At 45.8% G+C, this 22483-nt stretch overlaps 1 protein-coding gene and 1 long non-coding RNA gene across 2 annotated transcripts in view; one reads left to right on the plus strand and one right to left on the minus strand.

The window, feature by feature from the left end:
• Positions 1 to 22483, plus strand: part of PIK3R6 (phosphoinositide-3-kinase regulatory subunit 6) — a 59360-nt gene that overhangs the window by 34977 nt on the left and 1900 nt on the right. The window contains exons 10-18 of the mRNA XM_074319523.2: positions 1228 to 1314; positions 3150 to 3573; positions 3872 to 3950; positions 4655 to 4777; positions 7753 to 7863; positions 9382 to 9472; positions 9774 to 9844; positions 10324 to 10414; positions 13062 to 13132. Coding sequence (XP_074175624.2) covers positions 1228 to 1314; positions 3150 to 3573; positions 3872 to 3950; positions 4655 to 4777; positions 7753 to 7863; positions 9382 to 9472; positions 9774 to 9844; positions 10324 to 10414; positions 13062 to 13132 — 1148 coding nt within the window. The remainder of the gene's footprint in view (positions 1 to 1227; positions 1315 to 3149; positions 3574 to 3871; positions 3951 to 4654; positions 4778 to 7752; positions 7864 to 9381; positions 9473 to 9773; positions 9845 to 10323; positions 10415 to 13061; positions 13133 to 22483) is intronic.
• Positions 2277 to 22477, minus strand: LOC141568813 (uncharacterized). Its single transcript, XR_012492028.2, has 2 exons — positions 19661 to 22477; positions 2277 to 3335 (listed from the first exon to the last, which is right to left on the minus strand). It is a non-coding gene; the product is annotated as an uncharacterized LOC141568813 (long non-coding RNA).

Below are 22483 nucleotides of genomic sequence, written 5' to 3' on the forward strand. Positions count from 1 at the left end.
AGGTCTGCTCAAGAAGCCTCCCTCCTCCTGAAGCTGGGGCATACTCTGGGGCAAATCTGGCTTTGCTCTCCTTGGGTACCACTTGCTAACTCAGCAGTAATTCTGTAAAGACAGGATGAGGTCTGAGCTGGGCCACCCCCACCATCCCAGCCACATTCAGCACCTGTCTCCTACCTTGACTTGTCCAGCACATCTTAATGACCAGCCAGCACCCCTGTGAGCCCCTGCTGCTACAGGGACAGCATGGGACAGTGATGATGAGCACAGTGTCTTGGGTGAGAGCATGCACTTTGAAGCTGGGCTGCCTGGGCTCAAATTCTGGCTCTGCCACTTACTGTGTGACCTTGGGCCAGTTACTTAACCTCTCTGTGCCCTCGGCTCCTCTGTAAAGTGAGGATAATGATATTACCTGTGGCCCAGGGTCACTGGCCAGGATCCGGTGAGATGATGGCAGTGTGTACAAGGTGAGGAGAACAATGCCTGGCAGTAGTAAGTGTTCTGTGAACACTGCTTGCTCTCCCCTGAAGAAGCTTGCAGCCTCATTAGGGAGGGAGGCATGCTATGTAGAAGTTAGGTGTGCCCAGTGTACAGCCAGTAAGGTCTGCTGTGGAGGGAATGACCGCTGGGGCTGGAGTGGTCAGGAAGGCTTCTAGAAGGAGGAGAGGAGGAGGGGCAGGCCCTGGTCTCTACCAGGCCCTGGTCGGCAGGCTTCCTGTGCCCTTAGTCCTTGGCTGATGAGATCTCTTCAGCATCACCCACAGGAGCAAACATTAATTGTCTATTGTATGCAAGCTATTGGATGAGACACTGAGAAATACAGCAGCGTTTTCCCACCTCCTCTGGATGTAGGCAGGGCATCTAAGAACAATGAGAAAGGCAGCATGGCTGCAGCACGGAGTTGGGGGAGGGACCAACAATAGGAGAAAAGGTTGGGGAAGACACTGTGAGCTGTTTTGTGAAGACTCCTAAAGATTCAATTAGGAAGTTTGCAGGAAACAGGGAGCTTCATAGCATTCCTGAGCAGGGAGGGGACTGCTGCAGTGTTAGGCCCCAAATGAGCTGATGGGGGCAGAGGGAGAGAAATGGAACAAAACCAGATACGGGAGGGCCAGGGTCTCTGCCACCCCCTCTAGGACCCATCCGGGAGCTGGGGGTGGGGTGGGGAGGGCTGAGGAAAATCCAACAATCCTCTCCTTCGTGGTCTCCACAGCTTGCTCCTTCCTTCAGGTGACCCCGTCCCAGATCGGCCACCAAGCACCCCTCTGCCCAGCCCTCACATCACCTTCCGTCTGTGGACGGATGAGGAGCAGCTGTGTAAGTGCCATGACTTTGACCTCCTCCGTGGGAGCTAGCTGGAAGCAGTGGCATGTGTTGTGTGTCTGTGTGCTTTTGTGTATGCGTGTGTGTATACATGTGTCTTTGTATGTCCATGTGTCTGGGTGTGTCTGTGTATGTCTCCATATGTCTGTGTGTGTACGTGTGTCTGAGTGTGTCTGTGTATGTATATGTGCCTGTGTATCTATTGTGTCAGTGCGTGTCTGTGTATTTGTGTATCTGCTGTGTGTGTCAATGTCTGTGTCGAGGTGTAGCTGTGTCTGTACGTCTGTGTGTACATCTGTTGTATGTCTGTGTGTGTGCTCCTTGTACCCTGAGTTGTTCTGCACGTCTGGAAGAAGGACGCATTTTCTGTATGTCAGAACAGCTCAGTGCATTAGCCACTGGCCTCACATGTCCGGAAAGGGCCACATGCCCATGATGATGGCAGCAGACAATGCGTGTCCCCAAGAAAGAGGCAGTGACCAAAGTAATGGTTCCTGGAGCTGGAGGGGGCCTTCCAGAGAGACCTGCCTACCTGACACTTCCCCAGCACACTAGTGTTCCCACCCACTGTCCCCTGGCTCTTGCCAAGGGAGAGGGGAAGACAAAGGTACAGGTTGTAGTGGCAGTGTGGGGTCAAGTCCTGGCACTTCCTTTCACATGCTGACCCTACACACTCAGTTTTCCCTCTGGGCCTCAGTTTCCTCGTGGGAAATAAAATGAAGGTAGGTTAGAAAAGCCTGTAAGTCTTTCCAGGAGCTGATGGTCTGTTATCTGTGTCGCGGGGGAGGCTACAGGGAGTCAGAGAATGGGAGGGTGCTAAAGAGTGAATGTGAAAAAGAGGGCTCTTAGAGTCAGGGGGTACTGGGATAAGCTGATTTCTGTCGCATCCAGCGCAACACGGGCAGTGAGAGAACGAGAAGGGGCGGCAAAGGGTTAGGAAAGAAACAGAAATCAAGAAAGTTATGAAACAGGGGGCCAAGGGTCTCCCAGCCTCAAAGGACTGAGAGCCCCGAATCGGGCCGCCTTCTGGCTTTTACTGATGAACACACAAGGAAGTAGCATTGTTTTCCCCACGGTCTGTGAGTCTCATACATCATACCAGAAAACTGATTCAAACCAATCACCCTTGCCTGCAAACAGCCGGAATAGAAAGTCCCATGATGTCTTAACAATTATGATATGTGCCTCCCCAGGGACAAATACTTTATGCTGAAACTTATTGATAAGAATGGAAGGAGAACTGATGTTATTACATCATTGAATCACTTCCTGGGCAGGTTGTGGGAAGGAATATAGCCACAGAGGCGGAGGCTTTCCTTAGCTAGGGGAAGTGGGGGCTGTGCCCACCTCTATCGGCCCCGTGAGTTCTCCTGGTGGTCCCCACGCGGTTCTGCCTGGCTTGGGTTGTTCCTCCCGTGAGGAATCTTACCCGTCGTTGGCTGACCAGCCATCTTTTGGGGGCCAAACAGAGAGACATGAGGTGCAAGCACAAAGGTGAAGCAAAGTCCCTGAAAGGAACAGTTTCACAGACTCTTCTTTCTTTAGGGACATGCACGAGGGGACAGACAGTTAGGCTGCTGCGTGACAACAGATTTCTTTACTGCAGGACTTCTCAGAGCCTTTAAGATGTTTACTAATGGAATTCAACAAGAGGTGGCAGACGTGTGTGGGGTTCTCAGTTCTGTGGCCACAGAACCTAAGTTTCTTTATGGAGCATGTTCAGCTAAACAGTGTGAGAAACATGGAACCTCAGACCTTGCCAGGATGAGGCCCTGCCAGCCTCATGTATCCTCCACTCTGACGCTCCCCCGTTGTTCTCCACATTCCAGGGAAGGAATTGGTGTTCTTCCTGAAGCCACAATCCCAGCTGCACCTCAGTGCTGACTTGGACGCCTTGGATTTGCAGGGCTTCCTGCCAGACCAGGAGCTGGCCCGGGTGTCCATGCTGTCCACCGACAGCGGCATCGAACGAGACCTTCCTCCAGGCGCTCACGAGCTGCCTGCACCCAGCAGCCCTGAAATGGAGCACAATGCGCTACAGCGAAAAGGGGGCATCAAGAAGCGGGTGTGGCTACCGGACATCTTGATGCCCAGCAGCTGGGATGGGCCCCCGGGGCTGCACCAGAGGACAGGCAGGCCAAGTGGGGATGGGGAACTGCTCCCCGGGGTCTCCCGGCTGCACACCGCCCGGGTGCTGGTGCTGGGGGATGACAGGATGCTGGGGCGCCTGGCCCGGGCCTACCACATTCTCAGGTAGGGCGCTGAGAGGGATGGCTGGGGGTGGGGGATAGTGGGGGCACAGGTGGACCTGGCATGGGCTGGTGGAGGGTCAAGGAATGGCTAGGGAGGGTCAGGAGGCAGAGGCCAAGATAGGATGGGGGAGGATGGTGCACAGTGCACCCATTCCATAGATGAGAAAACAGAGGCTCAGAGAGATTAGGTAAATTGCCCAAAGTCAAGAGATAATCAAGAGCAGAGCCAGGATGTGAACCAAGCCTGTTTGAAGCCTAAAGCCCTGCCCTCACCCCTGTGCTCTGCTGCCCTTTGCCAGGAAACGAGAGACGCAGACGTTCTGCCTCACTCCTAGACTCAGCCTGCAACTCTACTACATCCCTGTGTTGACACCTGAGGTAGCTGGACGGGAGGGGGACACGGGGGGAAGGGATAGAGGGGGTGTCAGGAGCAGGGCTCTGGGTTAGGGGCTGGGCAGTGACACTCTGCAGCCTTGCCTCCCCTGACTCTGGGAACTGGGATCACCCTTCCTTGGGATATGGAGCTGGGTGAGACTTCAGGTCTTATGTTCCAGAAGCCACAGACACAGGCCCTATGCACTAAATGTGGCCAGAGAGATGTTCTCTCATGTGGCAGCCTGCCCATTGCTGGTTCTTGTTTTGCTTTGCGAATGGAATTAATTGCAAGGTTCTCTTCAAACAGGGGGCTCACGCACACACGTGCTTCGTTGGAATTTCAGGCAGTGGAAGCCACTGACCTACTGGGGGAGATGAAGTCCCACTTGCAGTTTTTCATTTCTGTTGCCCATTCTGCTGCTTATTGGGAGCATTGAATTCAAAGCAACACTTGTCTCTCCCCTTTTAAGGCCGATGATCATTTTTCAACATCCCTGGCAAGTGCCTCAGAGAAGGACATTCCAGCTTCATCTGAGGCATAAAACAGGACAGCTTTTACGTGGGGCAGAAATGGCTCTAAGAGGTTAAATGATTTGACTACATTCCCAAAGCTAGTTTGCCTAGGACTGGTGCCTGGGGACCTTCCAGCCAGGAAAGGAGTGTCAGAGAGAGGGCCTGACAGGTGGGCTTCAACCCCTTGTCCCCAGAAGCCCACATCATCCAGGCATTTGGAGCTGGGAGAGCTGGCTGCGTTCCTGGGCCGTGCAGACCCGTGGTATGAGAACACCATCAACACCCTGTGCCCGGCTATCCACAAGCTGGCAGAGATGGTAGGAACAGCGAGGGTAGGAGGTGGGGAGGAAGGGGGGCGGGAATGGGGTGGGAGCTAGTTCAGATATTACTCTTGACCCTTGACCTCAAGGGTCAGCCCAGGTGGGAGGAGGCAGGAAAGGAATACAGGAGGGGAGCCCTAACCAGCTAGTGGTTGGAATTTACTTGGAATACTTACCAGGTACCTACAGTCAGCCCTCCATATCCACAGGTTCTACATCTGCGGATTCAACCATCCCAGGATGGAAAATATTCAGGAAAAAAAATTATATTGTTGCTGACATGTACTATGTAGTTAGGCCTATGATGGCTGTGTATGTACTGAACATGTACAGACCTTTTTTCTAGTCATTATTCCCTAAAATAATACAGTATAACAACTATTTACGTAGCATTTCCATTGTACTAGGTATTATAAGTAATCCGGAGATGATTTAAAGTCTAGGGAGACCATGCATAGATTATATGCAAACACTACACCATTTTACATAAGGGACTTGAGCATCTGAGGATTTGGGTATACACGGGCGTTGGGGGTGCTGGGATACCAAGGGACAACTGTACTTTGGACAGGACCATTGTGGAAAAGATAAAGTAAAACATTCTTTCATAAAGATGTAGGCCAATTAAATTCCTTCTTTTATGCGTTTCCTGTGGTGATTTCACTAATTCCAATAGTTTATGCTTCTAGAGCACTTCCATGTGGCAGGCTCTGTTCTAAGCATTTACACACAGCATTCCTACCAAGTATATACTCTTGTTGGCAGGTGCTATTGTCACCATGTCCCCATTTTACAGATCAAACAGCTGAGGCACAAAGAGATTAGGTAACTTGTCCAAAATAAGAAAATGAATGGCAGAGTTCCCCCTGGAATCAGGCACCGTGATTCCAGAGCAAAACCATAGTGCTGCTTCCTAACCCCTGCTGACCATGGGCAGGGAGCTAGTCTTTTACTGATTTGAAAAGGCCTTTACACATATATGTTAAGAGAATCTTATCCTTTTTGAGGTCATACGTGTTGCCGAATTTTATTCCACTTTGTTATTTGCCTGTCAATTATGTAAGCAGTGCTTTTTGATCTTCAGAAGTTTAATATTTTCATAGTCATACACACCGTTTTTATGCTTTGAAAAGTCTTCTCTACTGATGAAATTATATCCAAGATTAAATAAATAGTCACTGTAACTTTAACACTTTTAATATCTCAATTTTTACATTTAAATAACCTATCTGCAACTAATTTCAATGTTTAGGGTGTAATATGTAATTTCACTTTTTCCAAGTGTTTAGCCAGTTGTTCTAAGCTATTTATTGCATAAACTATCTTACCCCATCAATCAGAAATGCCACTTTTGTCATTTACTAAACTCTTACATATGCTTCAGTTTATTTCTGGATACCTATTCTTTCTCATTGATCTATTCATCTCTGTACAAATTAGCAGTTTTATATTTTAATAGCTGTCAGGGTAAGCCTACCCCATTGCTCATCTTTTTCAAAACTTTTCAGACTATGCTATTTATGTTTGTTTCCAAATAAGTTTTAGAATTTTATTGTCATTTTATTTTTAATTCCCTTGGGATTTTATTTAAATTTGGAGGAGAATTAGCATCTTTAGCATAATAAGTCACCCTCTCTGGGAGCATGGTAATAACTCTACATTTATTAAAGTCTTCTTGTATATCCCTCTGGATAGTTATACATTTTTCATCATACAGCCCTTACCAATTTCTTGCTAAATTTCCTCCTCATGTATTTTCTTGCAGTTGTGGATGGTATCTTTCTCCCATTATACTTGGGTAGTAGTTACTGCTACTATAAAAGGAACCTATTGATTTTTACATATTTATTTTAAAACTTGCCACTTTACTGAGCTCTCCATTTTGCTATATTGCCTGATTGATTGGAGTGCCTTCGTATATATTTTCTTCTAACGAAGATGTTGAGGAAAGGCATGTTTTCTGAATTATGGCTTGTCTAAAACTGTCTTTGCATATACATGGAAGACTGTTTAGCTGGGTATTAAAATACCTTTCCCTCAAAACTTGGAGGCTATTATAAGAGGAACATCTGATGCAGGTCTCATTTATGTGCCTTTGTTGGTAGCTTTTTTTCCCTTCCATGACACATGTAGGATTTTGTTTTTTCCCTGGTCTCCTCCCGCTTATAATGAACTGTTTGTATGGCCCTTACACTTGCTCCAAAAACAAATTTCCAGGTGAAGAGACAGGAAACAGTGTGAGCAATGGCAGCATCATTAGAATAAGTTCATAGTTTCTCAGCGTGACTTTTTAAGGGAACAGTATTTCAATAGACAAGATATGAGAAGCAGAAGAGATATAGGATTGGCTACAAGATAGATTAGATAAATTCTGAGTTCTTTCCAACTCTGATACTATCAGATTCTATGTAGACATTCTGTTCCGTTTACCAAAAAACCCCAGGATTATGCTTTATAACTATACAGGGTTGAGGAAGGCCTGTAGGACATGGCACTAGTTCTTTCCCAATAACAAATAAACATTAATTAGTTTATTAATATATTCAGATACCACAAGAGCTAAAAGAGACATCAGCTCCTCTGGTTCAACCTCTCATGTCCAAGGTTACCTGGCTAGTGAGTAGCTAATCTAAACCTAGAACCCAGTCCAGACTATTTTATCATTAGTTATATTCTCAAGCATCTTGTCTACCTCAAGCACCCAGCACAGTGCCTTACACATAGAAGTGCCCAATATACCTTGTACAATTGAAATGAGTCAGTCCCTGGGGAAATGGAGCTTTGGACATGTATATTTTGACTAGGAGTGGAAATTGGATAGTAGGAAAGGCTTGGACTGTGCTGAAAGACAAGCTGGGTTAGTGCGTCACAGAGGGCATGTGGGGGCTTTGGAGTTTCTCTGTTAAAAAAGTGGCACCTCCCACAGTAGCATAGAGGGAGATGGCTGAAGACATTCTCTGTCTCCCTCATAGCCTCCTTCCCTGGATACATCCCGGACTGTAGACCCTTTCATCCTAGATGTTATCACCTACTATGTTCGCATGGGCACCCAACCCATCTATTTCCAGATCTACACAGTCAAGGTAAGCTGTCCACCTGGGGCTCCAAGGATACCGTGGCACCCTCCTGGACCCCAGGACCCCACAATCTAAATACCCTGGCTCCGCAGAAACACAGGTTACCAGGATGCAAGTCATAAACTCACCCAGACACTCTTGGTTGTTAACTTTATCTTCTTAATCTCTGGATTTCTGTGAGTGCCCACAGACGAGTTTCTCATGGCTGCCTCTGCTTCTAGCTTCCTGTCTTACTGAATTCTTTTTTATCACTCTGCATCCTGTGGTAGATCTTTTCTTTATTGCCTTCCTGATTTTGAGCTCAATGAGGGGTTTAGGCCCTTTCCTTGATTTCCAAAATGCAAACCAAAACAACACAAAACACAAATGGAAAAAACCTCTCAAAGTTCCCTGGTAAAGGGAGTAAACATCTCAGCAATGCAAATGACTCAAAATTAAAGATTAGGTAGCTGTCACTGCCCTTCAGCCAATGGCCCCCAGGAGCACCTGTAGCTGAACAGAGTTGGGTTTCCTGCTGCAGTGAGGGGGAACACACACCATGGAGAACCACAAGGCATCTCAGGAAGAGGCAGTTAGAAAGAACTTATAGGATTTAGGCTCCTGTTGGGTGATTTTGGAGAGGGTTCCAAAAAGCAGGACTCTGCTCTGGATCAGATGCTGTCAGGAAGCGGGAGTGATTCTATGACCAGGCATCTCCGTAGTTCTTACCATCATTCTTTGACTCTAAGAGGCAGGAGCCACTTATATTTGCCGGGATGGGAGGGTAAGGGATGTGGCCTACACAGAGTTCCCAATTTTGCCTCTGTTCAGATGTGATTGCTTACAGTCAACAGGAGAACACTAAGGCTTGGCTGTGAGTGCTAGGCCAGCTCCTAGCTTCTGGCACCCACTTTTCTCTCTCCATCCCCATTCTGAAAAATTCTGTGGTCACTCTTCCCTGTTGTTCCCACGTCCTCCCTCACTCCCTCTTGCTCCATCCACACCTTGCCTCTCTCCTCTTCTCTGTCCCTATTCCCTCAGGAGCAACTTCTCCTGCCAAATTTCCTCCAGGTGTCACCAAGAACAAATCAGCTCTCAGTAGCTCTTCTCTCATGCAGCCCAGAGCTTCCCTGCACACGACGAGGAAGGTCAAAGTGCTCCTCTCTGGCCCTTTCCCTTTCATCCTCTCCTACTCATGTCTACAAGAGGTTTTATTACCTTCCCTCCTGTGAATTTTGTCCCCTGCTCCTGCTATCCCCATTAGTAGTGGTTACAGTAGTTTGGGTTTCAATACTACTTTCCTCCACTATTTATAAATATATGGCTGTAGATATATGAACAGATACACAGACAGGATCAGATCAAGTAATCATTGGGTGCAACTTAGAATATTAATTGTAATATTCTAAGGACTCCTTCCCTGCCTCTGAACACTCCCCACTGTCCATATCCTCGGGCTCTGGGGGCTTAGAGGTGCGAGCTGCCTCTGGTAGAGAGTCGGCCATCTCCAGCCCCCTCTCTCCCTCTCACACGTCCTCTCTCCAGATCTTCTTCAGTGACCTGAGCCAAGACCCTGCAGAGGACATTTTCCTCACTGAGCTGAAGGTGAAGATCCAAGACTCCAAATTCCCCAAAGGTGAGCATGTGCTCCCCCCTTTCCAAAGCTCGCCCTGACTCAGCTTCCCCAAGCCCCATTTTTAGAAGGTCCTCCCACCCCTCACATAATGATCCCCCCCATCCCACCTCCCCTGAACACTGGGGTGCCCTCAGCTCCCTCCAAGCTCATCCAGACTGAAGGGCAGCCTGACACTCCTGAGGTGCTGTCTTTCCATTTAGGAAGAGATGCTGAGAAAATTCTGCAGCTTAGCCTCAGTGAGGTGAGGAAGCTGGGGTGGGGGAGGGGCTCCCACCTTCAGCCTGTTCTCATCTTCCCTCAGACTGTTCCTCACCCAGGAAGAGAGGTGTGGCAGAGGGCCCAGGTGCCGAGCTCTCCCTTTGCTACCAGAAGGTCAGTGGTGTGGGCATGGTCAGGAGGTGGTCAGGACGTACAGCTGGATGGAAGCGGGTGTTAGGCACCTGTGGGGGAAAAGCAGACAGAGCCAGAGGAACTTTCTGCCCTTTTCTCAGCACTGCCCCATTTCCCAGCCTTCGGAGGGTTATGCCAGGATGGAAGGGTTACGACTGGCCTTACATTAGACAAGGAGGTCATGTAATTTAAGGAACAAGGGGGCTGTCCCCTTGCTCAAAAATACCTTTCTCACTAGCTGACCAGATGTATTGGAGACAGAGTCCTTTGGGTCTAGAAGGCTGTACATGCTCCCTGGGGCTAAGAGTGCTCTAAACCCTAATCCCCTAACCCCTATTGGACATTAGTGACACAGAAAAGGCTCTTGGGGCAGGGGCAGGAAGCAAGACAGTTGACGTGAGGATGCATGGGGACAAGGTTTTCCTGAGGACCCCCATCTATGCCTGCATCCCCCTCCCCAGGCCCTGCTCAGCCACCGTACCCGAGAGGTCACTGTTTCCCTGCGGGCCACTGGGGTGGTCCTGAAGGCCCTTCCAGCCAGTGACACTGAAGGTGAGGAGCTGGGAAAGCAGAGCAGAGAGAGAGAAAGGACGAGGGGAAATCTGGGGGTGGGGAGAGAAGGAGAAGGGTTGAGGGACAGGAGATGCAGTGAGCTGGGGAAGGAGGCCTCCCAGCCCGTCCCTGGGATCATGGAGTGTGGCTGAGCTCCTACCCAGGCTGGGCCCAGGACTGGGTGCCAGGCTGCCAGGGTGAAGCACGGTCCCTGCCCTCAGATGCTCACCATTAAGTAACTCATGCTCTAGCGCTGGATTGCACCTCTGCAGCCTGATGAGACACCAGCTGGAAGGTGGAGGGGCCATGTGGAGGGGGTTCAGGTGGCTTCCTGCCTCTGCATTGGGCCTGTAGAGCTGAGTTTTGTTTGGAATTTTTTTATTTTGAATGTTGTTCTATGGGGCAGGTACTCTCCAGTTCACAAAAAGGCATCACAAGTTCAAATTATCTAATTCTAGCCTATTATCTACCCTGTTTCCCCGAAAATAAGACCTAGATGAACCATCAGCTCTAATGTGTCTTTTGGAGCAAAAATTAATATAAGACCCGGCCTTATATATTATATTATGTAAAACTGGGTCTTATATAAGACTGGATCTATTATATTATATTATATTATATTATATTATATTATATTATATTATATTATATTATATTATATTTTATTATACTATATTATACCCAGTCTTATATTATAGTAAAATAAGACCGGGTTTTATATTAATTTTTGCTCCACAAGATGCATTAGAGCTGATGGTCCAGCTAGGTTTTCTTTTCAAGGAAACACAGTAAATACCTATATATATAAGAGTTACCTAATTATCTAAATTCAAATGAAGGTAATAAAAGATACCTATTTATGTGCAGATAGTTATATGCATAATTTATAAATATGAGTTCTTGTTAGCTCCCTGGTCTCCTGGAATAATGAAAAGGTTGGTAATGTGGATTGCTAACCATTGCACACATTGATCGTAGGCCAGGCAATGTTCTATGTTAAACATATTAACTCTTTTAAGCATATTATTCCTATGAGATAGGTACTATTAGTATTAGCCACTTTTTACTGGAGAGGAAATTGAAATAAAAAAACTAATAACTAATTAGCCACTTTTTACTGGAGGGGAAAGTATTAGCCACTTTTTACTGGAGAGGAAATTGAAATAAAAAATTAATAATTTGCGCAAGGTCATGTCTCAGAAGTCTCACACAAGTTCCTCACTACTGTGCCCTACCATCTCCTCTGTGATTGCCAAATCTCAACAGACCAGACTTAATCGATGTGACCCACAGATGCTTATAGAAGATCATTTCAGAGCAAACAAGAAACTTGACCCAGGTAGAGATGTATCTTGTTCAGCACTCTACCCCTAGTGCCTACCACATATTCTGGCACATAGTAGGTAATATATTTGCTGAATAAATAAAATGCTACTTTATACTCAAAAAATTTTTTAATGAGTCTGGAATATTCCAGAAGAAACACAGAATGAAAATACACATTAGCCAGGCTGGAATGCCTACAAGGAAGCCATCTCTGATCCTTCCTCTTCTCCCGTCCAACCACGAGTAATCGCGCTGTCTCTAAAATTCTCCGGTTTTGCTAGCATTCCAACTATGACACCTGTCTGTCATAAAGCATTTGTGTTCATATATGAGTATCATTGTTCCTAAATTTTCTTGGCATCTGGCACAAAGAAAAAACTCAAGAAAAAAATTACTGATTTGATCACTTCCTAATAAAATGGCTTCCAGGTGGGTTGAATGTGTAGATGACACATGAAACTCTATCACAGCGAGACATTCTTTACTTGTAGGGCTTGAACACCACAAAGGAGATGTGTGACTTTGGCAATAGCTCTTAAGGTGATCATAGAATGGGTCAAGAGTGCAGATTTTAGAAACTTAAGGGCAGGCTTCAAAGCCCAGCTTTCCCACTTACCACTGTGTGACCCTGGGCAAGTTACTTGTGACTTCTTTACCTGTTTTGTTCACTTTTAAAATGGAGGTAAGATACTAATTTATGTGCATATAGTAAACTACAATGTTAACTCTTATTATTAAAAATTGTATTTCTTCTTTTAATTCACAAGACTCCCACCCGCCCACCCCCACTCTAACTGATGCCTCCTCCAAGTTTTCCATCACAAAACCCTATTAGAACTGATGCCAGAACCCTCCTCAGAGGCACAAACATCTAAGAACCTTCCTTTATTGTACTCAACATCCTGGGATAGGTGTTCCTTCTGTTTTTAGCATGCCCAGTAGCTGCAGGGAAGTTCAACAGAGTTTCTTCTGTTGAAAAAGGGGGTGCAGAGGAGGTGAAGAAAGAGATCTGGGTTGGTGATGGCTGCTATGCCTGAGGATTCAGAAGCTTTGTGGATTCGCCAAGGAAAGGAGATGGATAATCAGGAAGAAACTGAAACTTGGCTAGGACCAAGGTGGTATCAGGAAGTGGGGACTAAATTGGGTGTGGGGCGGGATTACAATGGAGGGGGTTCAGAGGGCTCATTGAGGTCGTCTTAGGACCTAGAATCTCAAACTCTCCTACTTTCCTGAAGGCCCATTCATAGCTTCCTACCCCCTTTTCATTCTTCCCCGTTGCAAGGCCCACTCACCGCCCCCGCAACTGTTGCTTCCCTTACAGACCACATGTGCCTGCGTGTCAGCCTGACAGAGGTTGTCAAGTCATCCAACTTGGCAGGAAGGTCCTTCTCTGTAAGTACTGGGTAGAATGGGAACTGAGCATATTCAAACAGAGAGATGGCTGGGAGCCCCGGGGGAGGGAGTTCAGAGAAAGGGATTTGTGAGCCTTTGCTATTGAAGTGGGCCTTCCTATTGGAAAGAATCTGCTTTCCAATCAGTTGGTTTGAAATACTGAACATCAGCTGGCATAAATAAGGCATTATAAGAGTTGAGGCCTTGCCCTCCACCTGCTGGCTGCCTGAAGACTTAAGACATACCCAGATAACTACAAAATGCACCCACATTCTGGCTTTCCCCTGCACTACACAACAGCCACACTCCTTAAACAACCACTACCCAACCTTTGACCAAATCCAACCAGCTCTTTCAACATCATTGCTCTTTGCCCTCTGCTTTGCCCTTATTGATACTTATAGATATGGATTCCCGTACTGATACACACATAGGACTCACCAATGTTTTCCCTGTCTGGTGGCCTCTTTGGATTTCACTTCCCTACTCGGCTGGGCCTTGGATCCCATGATTATACCTGACCAGTGTTCTCAGATACCCTCAACTCCCCCACACCACTTACCAGGCAGACCCTCACTTTAGATCAAGCTGCCTCCCCAGTCTGTATGCTCAGGTGGGTGAATGCTCCCAGAATAAACCCAACACCCATGTAGACTAGGGCCTCAGCAAACTAATGACCTCCCACCTCAACCAGACCTTTGCATCACTCAACGCTTTTCTCTTCCATCTCCTCCAGGCTCTTCTCTACCTGTTTTCAGTTCTCTTGTCTCAGCTTTGACCTCGCCCTTGCTACTGCTCTTTCATCTTAGCCTACAAACATGCTCAAGTCTTTTTCATCCTAAAAAGAAAAATCGTTACCATGACCCAACTAACTCTAGCTACCACTTCCTTCCCTTCTCAGTCAAGCTTCTTGAAAGATACCTCTAAAGGAGTTTCCAGTGCCTTATCAATGACTGTCTTAACCACTGCCATCTGCTTACAGCCCACCCCATGGTGGCAAAGTCACCTCCATGTCACCAAGACCAAAGGTCACTTTTCAGTCCAGAGATTTCTTTAGCCTCCCTTTTAAAAATAATGTTTTAACCTATAAACAAAAGTTTAGTTATTTATATTGGGAAATACAAAAAAAGGCACAAAGAAGTAATTCTACTAGTAGTCCCATCACCTAGAGAGGTGACTATGAATATTTTTAAGTATAAATATCCCGCCTTTTTTTCTATGTATTTTTACATAATTGATAGCTACATATGTACTGGTGTGTAACTTGACATTTTTACTCAAAAATATACTAAAGCGTTATAAATATGGCTTGACAGTATCTGTCATTAAATATGTCATTAAATACTGGTATATTTTATGAAATATTTATTACATGATGGCTACATATGTCTGTGTAATTATTTAATTGACTTCTTATAACACATTTCAGTAAGTTCTCATTTTTCACTATTATAAGCAATACAGTGAGGAACATACTTGGAGATAAATATGTGCTGAAAATCATTGTTATGCCTTTTTTTAAAAATGCTTAGAAGTAATATTACTCTCAAACAGCATCCATATTTTAGGATTTTTGGTATCTTTTGCCAAATTGCCGTCCAGTAAGTCTATACCAAATCCCACCCTAGTGTTTGAATGCTAATTTCACTGCACAATTAACACATTAACTGATTTTTTCAGCTTTGGAAATTTGATTGTCAAAATTTTCATTTCTTTTTTCAATTTGTATTTCTTTCATTTGTGTATTTCCTGTTTATAGTCTCATCCTATATTAATACTGTGGTGTCCCTATTTTATAATATGAGAACACTAACCCCTTATTTGTCATATATTTTAGAAATGCTTTTCTCAGTTTGTCTTTTAATGTTGTTTATGATTTTTTTTTTAGAGGTAGCAAAATCTACAGATTGTTTTCCTTTGATGATTTCTGCCTCTGGTATGATTATACATTACATATGTCTGATTCTTTTTCAAGCACCATATTTCATCAAATTAAAGACATACCACAATTTTACATACCAGTAGGAAAGAAACAATATTTCCTACTGTGAACAATGCTTTCTTATCACATTGGTTGCAAAATACTTCCTAATTTCAGAGATGTTAAAATATTTCTCATAGTTTTTATTCCCTCTCATGTTTCTTTACTCATTTTAAACATTTTTATTTTATAGTCAGATTTCTGTAATTACATCATGTGTAATTATTGGGAGTATAATCCTCTGTTTATTGGGTCCACTGACCCCCATGGCAGCTTAATGTCTGTATGTTTCCTCAATAGTGAGCTCATACTTATTGGAGTTTTGTCTGTGGGAAACCTGGGTGGAAAACTTGTCATCCTGGAGAAATTCTGTATTTGTTCTTGCCAAGAGCCCAGGACCATATTTCAAATTAATTTCTTGGCTCATATATTCCCAGACCATGCAGACAATGTAAATGTGTACCCCAAATCCACACAAGGACAGGTTTGTGGCTATGAATTTTCCAGGGGAGACTTTTCACCCTCACTCACAGCACAAGCCACAACAGACAAGCTTCCCTGTGGTCTCCCATTGCTGCTCGTGCCTTTTTCCTAACCTAGTCTTTCACCGAGACTATACAACCTTCAAGAGTCCTTAATGGGGACCTCAGTTTCAAACTCCTGCTTCATGGGGGCCCATGGCCTTGTCTCCTGTTCCCCCATGGCTGTTGAAACCCAAGCTCTTTGATTCCTGATACTAGCAAACTCCCCTGGGACAGCCAAACACAACATTCGACCTTGGTATTTGTTGACATTTTCTTCAGTGCCTGGCACATGATCAATTTTTTAATATCCTGAGACAACTAAAAAGTACATGTGTGTGTTCTATCTACAGAATGCAAAGTGTCATGTTGAATGATCAAATCAAACACATCCTATTACTCTAATCTACAACTTTTAATGTTTTTTGTCCACCTCATCTGTCCAAAATTGAGAAAGGGTTTGTCAACATTCCTGCTACGGTTTTGATGTTGTCAATTCTGTCTGTTTGAACCCAAAGTTTCTTCTAGTTTCTGATCCTGCTGATGTGAAATATGACGCATGACGCCTTCTTAAGCCCAGTCTTTGTATGAGATTTCTCTCTCTCTCTCTCTCTCTCTCTCTCTCTCGCTCTCTCGCTCTCTCGCTCTCTCGCTCTGTCTCTCTAGAAGCTTTAGATACTTCATTTCATAAAGGATTCTGAAGGGTCACCAGCATGTGCCATGGTGGAATCATTTTCATTCATTATTTTGGATCTTTGAAGAACATTCTCAGTCTGGAGACTTACATCCTCTGGTTCTGAGATATTTTCTAATATAGTTTCAAAAATTATTTCCTTCCTTTATTTCACTGCTGTCTATTTCTGAACTGCAGATAGTCAGATGTCAGGCCTCCTAGAGCGATACTCTAATTTTCAAATCTTTTCTCTGCCATTGTTTTTCTCTTCAAGTTTGGGGAGCTTTCTTCAAATTCATTTTTTGAACGTTTAAATTTCAAGAATTCTTTCTTGTTTTCTGGTTATGCATTTTAGTAGCATTCTATTCTTGCTTCATTGGTACAATACCTTCTTTTATCTCTCAAAAAATCGTAATTATTTATTTTAAATTTTCTTCTGCTCCCTGCATTGTGTCTGTTTCCTCTGAATTCCTGTTCTCTGTTTGCTTGTTTGGGTATCTCTCCTTTTTCTTTTTTTTAATGTTAGAGGCTGTTTCTGAACATCTGGTGATCCTTGGATGCATGTTCAAGTTGAAAAGTGGAGCAGTAAAAACCGGAGTCAGTGGTGGGCTTCTCAGTGAGCAGTCAGTCAGAAGGCCATGTTCCTTTCTGTGGGGAAACCCATGTCACTATCTGCAAGCGTCTTTGCTACGACAGTCTCTTTTTCCTAAAAAAAGGGTCCTTCAGGCTCCTGCCTTGGGGAATGGGGGGGGGGGGGGAGGAGGGTATAGGACTGCTGGTGTCTGTACTCCGGAGCTGGACTGGATGAGGGAAGTAGGGCTCACACCATTCAGTGAGCAGCCTTTCATGTAATCTACCTAAATGGAGTAGAGCACTTTACTCCGTCCTCCTCCAATTGTGGTGTCCCCAAGTCCAGAGTCTCTCTCGTCCAGTTTCTCTGGTCTCTGTGGCAGAGCGGAGGGGTCACTGCTTGGCTGCTGAGGGTGGGAGTGGGAACCTGAAGCTGCCTAACTGTTCCTCATACGAATTCTCAATCAATTCCCTTTTTTCAGGCTCCATCCCATCCCCACCATCTGTGGAAGCTATGGCTTCCAATTCACAAGCCTTTTCCAGAGTTTTGATCCTTATGTTTGACCTCCTTCTCTGCACTCAAGTCTTATCGTTAGGGCTTTAAGTGTTTTCTAGTTTCATTAAAGATGCACCTCCTTGTTCTGAGGTGAGTTATAACAGGAAAAAGAGAAAATACACACTGACATTTTGAAATCAGAAATCTTCATCCCTTCATTTTTAAAACATTTAAATTTTATTTTAGCGATGCTTCTTGTAAATAGCATATAATTGGATTTATCTTGACTCAGTCTGAAAGTCTTTGTTTTTTAATAAATCCATCAGCACTATATGCTATTTGACTTTACTCTGCCATCTTATGTTGTGCTTTCAGGGTGTTGTTTTTTTTGTGTGTGTTTTTTTTAATACTTTTTGGTGTTTCTTATGTTTCTTTCTGCTCAGAGTTTGTTTACTTATTATTCCCCCTCTGATGATTTGGAAGTTATATGTACTTTTTTATTTTTTTAATCAGTGGTTGCCATTAACTTGAAAATATTTATATTTGAAATTCTAGTTGTATGTTAATACTCCAATAAAGCTGGCTTGCAACACTGTCATGGAAGTTTTCCCTAGTTTTCCACTCCTCTGATCCATACGAATGACTTCCACCCCTAGAACTGAAGCCCAGTTCTCTGAGTCTTTAAACTCCCTAAATCTGTGAGTTCTGAGATACCACTTTCTCGTAGTTCTTCTTCTGCTTGTCTGATTGTTGTTTTTTAGCCTCTTTCCCTGGACTCTTTTTCCTAAACCAGTTCCTTAAATAGCTTCTGTTCCCTACTTCTACCCATGGCCCACTTCTTTTCTCATTCCCTGGGCTGTCAAAACCCTTATACAGTTTTAGTCCAATTTGTTCAAGATGCCGAATCTATATCTCTGCTCTGACATTTACCCCTGAGTTTCTGACTCCTGCATTTAGCTAAGTTACCATGAACTCAATGTCCCACAACATTCCAAACCAAAGCCAGTGCTTTCTAATAGGTAAGAGCTCACTAGAGCCAGACTGCCTGGGTTTAGATCTTGGCTGTGCCATTTACCACCCTGTGACTTTAGGCAAGTTACTCAAGCTCTCTGTGCCTCAGTCTCATTATCTGTAAAACGGAGATAATAACAGTTCCTACCTTATCTAATGGTGGGGGTGAAATGGTTGTAATATGTAAAGCTCTTTAGAAGAGTGTTTGGCCAAGTCAGAGCTATGTGTTCATGGTTGTTTTCTTTTCCTCCCCTGTGTCCCATCTCTCAATTAATGGTACCATCAATTAACCAGTCACCTCTGCCAGAGACCTAGGAGTCATCTCACATGCCTCCTCTTCCTCCCTTTCCTGTGTCCTGCTGGTTTTCTGTTTCAAACCTCTCCCTTCCTCTCCATCGACCTTCTCCAGGTCCAGCAAGGTTAACCAACCATCCCAATTTGCCCAGAATTGAGGGGCTTCCTGGGATATGGGACATTCAGTGCTAAAACCAGGACAGTCCCAGGCAAACCAGGACAAGTTGTTCACCCTCAGTCTAGACCTTCATCCATCCCCTTTCCCTGGACAAATGCAGGAGCCTCCCAGCTGCTCTCCCTGATAATACTCCCATGCTCTTTAGGTCCACCTTCCACATCTCTGCCCAAGCGATCTTTCTAAAACAGAACTTAGACACATCACTCTGTGCTTAAACCCCCTCTGCCATTTCCCATTCTCCATGTCAGAAGGACAGAAAAACTCTTCAGTGTCGCACAGCTTGGCTCCTCCTCTCCATCCACAACTCCGGCCACCCCTGCAGGGCCTTTACACGGTGGTATTTGGAAGTGTTCCCGCAGTCACACCCCTGTACCTTTGCTCATGTGTTGTGCTCGGCCTGAAACCCCATTCCTCCCTTCCGCTTCCCCATCTTCCTTTCATAACACCTCTTTCTCCTTCAAGATGAAACTCAGGTGTCACCTCCCCCTGGAGGCCCGTCCTGATGCTCTTCACCTTTCCCTCCATGCTCTTCGCCCCACCCCACTCTCCACGCCCTGGTAAGCTAGGTGCCCCACCTCTGTGCTCCTACAGAGCTTTGGGGACAAAAATGCTTCCATGTGCAACACTGTGAATGATGTGATCTTTGGTGTCGATGGACTGTGAGTTCCTGTCACCCAGGCCTTTGTCTGAACCCTCCCTATTCTCCCCAGCACTCAGCCTGGTGTCTGGCCCGCACTTGATGTTTGCTGGGTCGGCTAGTCCATCCTCCATCCCCACAGGACCTCATCCCGAACAGAAACTCACTTTTTCTGAGGCAGCCTGTCCACCGTAGGAGAGCTCTGATTAGCTGAGAGGTCTACGGCATTGAGCTGAAATCTTCCTTCCCACAGGATAGCTCAGTATGTAACCTGTAAGCTCCAAGGTGGACCTATTTACCCTGATGTAGTTCCTCTTTCAAAGTCAGTTCCTTATAATGGTTTCAGTTTTTAATGATCTCTTTAAACAACCTGGTTGTGGGCTTTTTGAGAATCTAAACTTGGTGCCCCGGTGAGTTCCCTTTCACTCCTACACTGACTTGCTGGGGGAAATTGCAGTAGCTGTGCTTTCCTCTCTGAACACAGGTAGGTGCATTTGCATGTTCTGTCCAGATGGGTCAGATGATAAACACTGAGCCACGGGAAGTTCCCGGTGAGCTAGAGTGAAGGTATTCTGGGCTCTGAGAACAGCAGGGCGTGGGTATTATGGCTTGGCGAGTTTAAGGGGCAGCAACAGTATTATTTATGCTGGATTGTAATTTTGCTATAGAAAAGTAGTGAAGAACGGTAGAATTTGGGTGTGGACGGTAGGAAGCCACCAGCGGAGAACAAGCAGCCGCATTTTGCTTATCCCCTCAGAAGCTAAGTAAGACTGGGGCCCTTTGCAAATTCTACTTCTGATCCTTGCCACTGACTTCCATGGATGCATTTATAGACTGAAATTGCCTGTGGTCCTCACAGGGCAAAGCCAGGCAGGTCGGATGTGTCTAGCGGTGCAGACCACAAAAGGGATATGAAGGCATCTGCCTACATGACAGGCAAGTGGGAGGAAGCCCCAAGATTGCCTCTGATTATCTAAGGGCCGTGCCATGCAGGCCCAGGTCCTGCCAGGAGACACCAAGAGCAGCCTGATGCAGTAAAGAACACCGGCGAGGCAGGGAGCTGGGTCCCACACCTACCACTGTGACACCTGCCATGGGTGACAGTCAGTGCTTCAGATGTCTGTCTTCTCTGTGGGAACCTTGAGTTTCCCTCACCGGCTGGGTCATTTCAGGTGGAATACCACCCGTACCATAAACTCAATACCCTGGCTTGCCCCCAGCCCCCAGCTCACCAGGACGTCAGCCTCTCTGCCGTCTTTCCAGGTATTTCTGGAAGGTCATGGATGACATCTGAATGCTCACGATCACCCAGCTACCTGTCTGGCCCATTTCCACTCGGTTCCACTGCCCCCCTCCCTGCCATACCTGCCCACCATGACTGAGAGCTCCAAAGCTGCCGCAGGTTCTGTTGCACAGAAAGGAGAAGTCCCCTCTCCCTTTATGTTACCCTCTGTCTTAGAAAAGTTTTGGTAAATCTTTCTGTCTTTACTCACGACCCACCAGTCCAGACTCACATGAGTCTATAGAATGATGGTAGGAGGGGGTTTGGGCGAGGAAACAGGTTGAAAAGTGAAAGAATCCACAGTGGGTTCCCTTCTCCTCTGACAGCTGAGGCCACTATTCATGCGTAGCTTCTTCTTAGAAAATTATAATTAATAATAATAATAAACATCCAACACTGATACAGTGCTTACCATGTCCCAGGTACTTAACATACGAATATACTGTCTCTTTTAATCTTCACAATAGTCCTGCAAGGTACTTACTATTATTACCATAGATACTTTTCTCAATAGGAGAGAAATAAAAGCACAGAGTGATTAAGAAATATGTCCAAGGTCACACAGCTAATAAGTGGCAGAGCCCGGATTAGAACCTGGGCAGTCTGGCTGTAGAGTCTGTGCTTTGAGCCTCGTCCTGGGAGATTCTTGCACACTCTGCCCGTGGATTTCTGGCGGGCCTACCCTACCCCACAAAAGTGCAACAGAAATGCCAGGACATGCTTAACTCCCACTTTAGGCTGCTGCCAGTGCCTCTGCTCTGTGACAATGCAAAGGTAGATTAGCTCAGTGGTTCTCAGCCCTGCCTACAATAGGGAGCTTATTTTAAAAGGCCCGTATCTGGATGGACTCCCGACCACTTAAATCAGATCCTCTACTTTTGTTTTGAAAGATGATTCTTACGAGCAGCCAGGGTTGGGAACACTTGGATGAGATGGTGTGTACGGCTCCAGCACCTCGTGTTGTGTGGTGGTGCATCACCCAAAGCTACTGTCTGCGTGTGGACTGGGCCAGTGATCTGGAAAAGCCCCCTGAAAGCCCTACCTGGAACCCAGGCTGCTCCAATTCTCCACCAGTGGGACAGGGCCCCTCAGGACCAGGCTCCCCAGGTCGGGGGTTAGAGGGCTGCCTGGGAGCTGCTTTCCTTCAGCTCTAGGTACTTTCTAGAGAAGCCACACAGGGTTTTGGGGTGTGGAAGGCTAGAATGCCTTGCTTCAGGTTCCCTGTGCAGAGGATGGACTGCTTCCACCTGTATCTGGCCCCCAGAAAATTCCACGGTACAAACTAATACGACATGATCTGAGTAATGCAGACAGGTGGCTGCTTTCTAGCCTGTGATTCTGACACAGGTAAGTAATTTTGTATGTAATCCAACATAGAACTGGGGTCAAGACTTACAAAATTCCACCCATGATATGCCTATCATCTAGGAGGTGCTCAGGTAACTTGATAACCTGGCAAGCACTAGCCACAGGGTTGGGTTCAAAATTAAGGACAACAGCTTGGGGAAAGAACTGCAGACACAATGAGAGACCCAGGGGCAAGAGCAGGCTAGAAGCAGTTTCTGCAGGATTGTCACTGCTGCAAGTCACTTGCAGGAAGAGAGCCAGGGACCCCATGTGCTGGACTGAAGAAACACACCAGTCTAGGATGGGAGAAACTGGCAAAGCCATCTGTCACAAAGGTGACACATGAGCTATCTCTTTGTTG

This window comes from Rhinolophus sinicus, chromosome 12 (genome assembly GCF_057876585.1).
Source record: "Rhinolophus sinicus isolate RSI-liver-muscle chromosome 12, RSI-T2T, whole genome shotgun sequence".
Classification (NCBI taxonomy): Eukaryota; Metazoa; Chordata; class Mammalia; order Chiroptera; family Rhinolophidae; genus Rhinolophus; species Rhinolophus sinicus.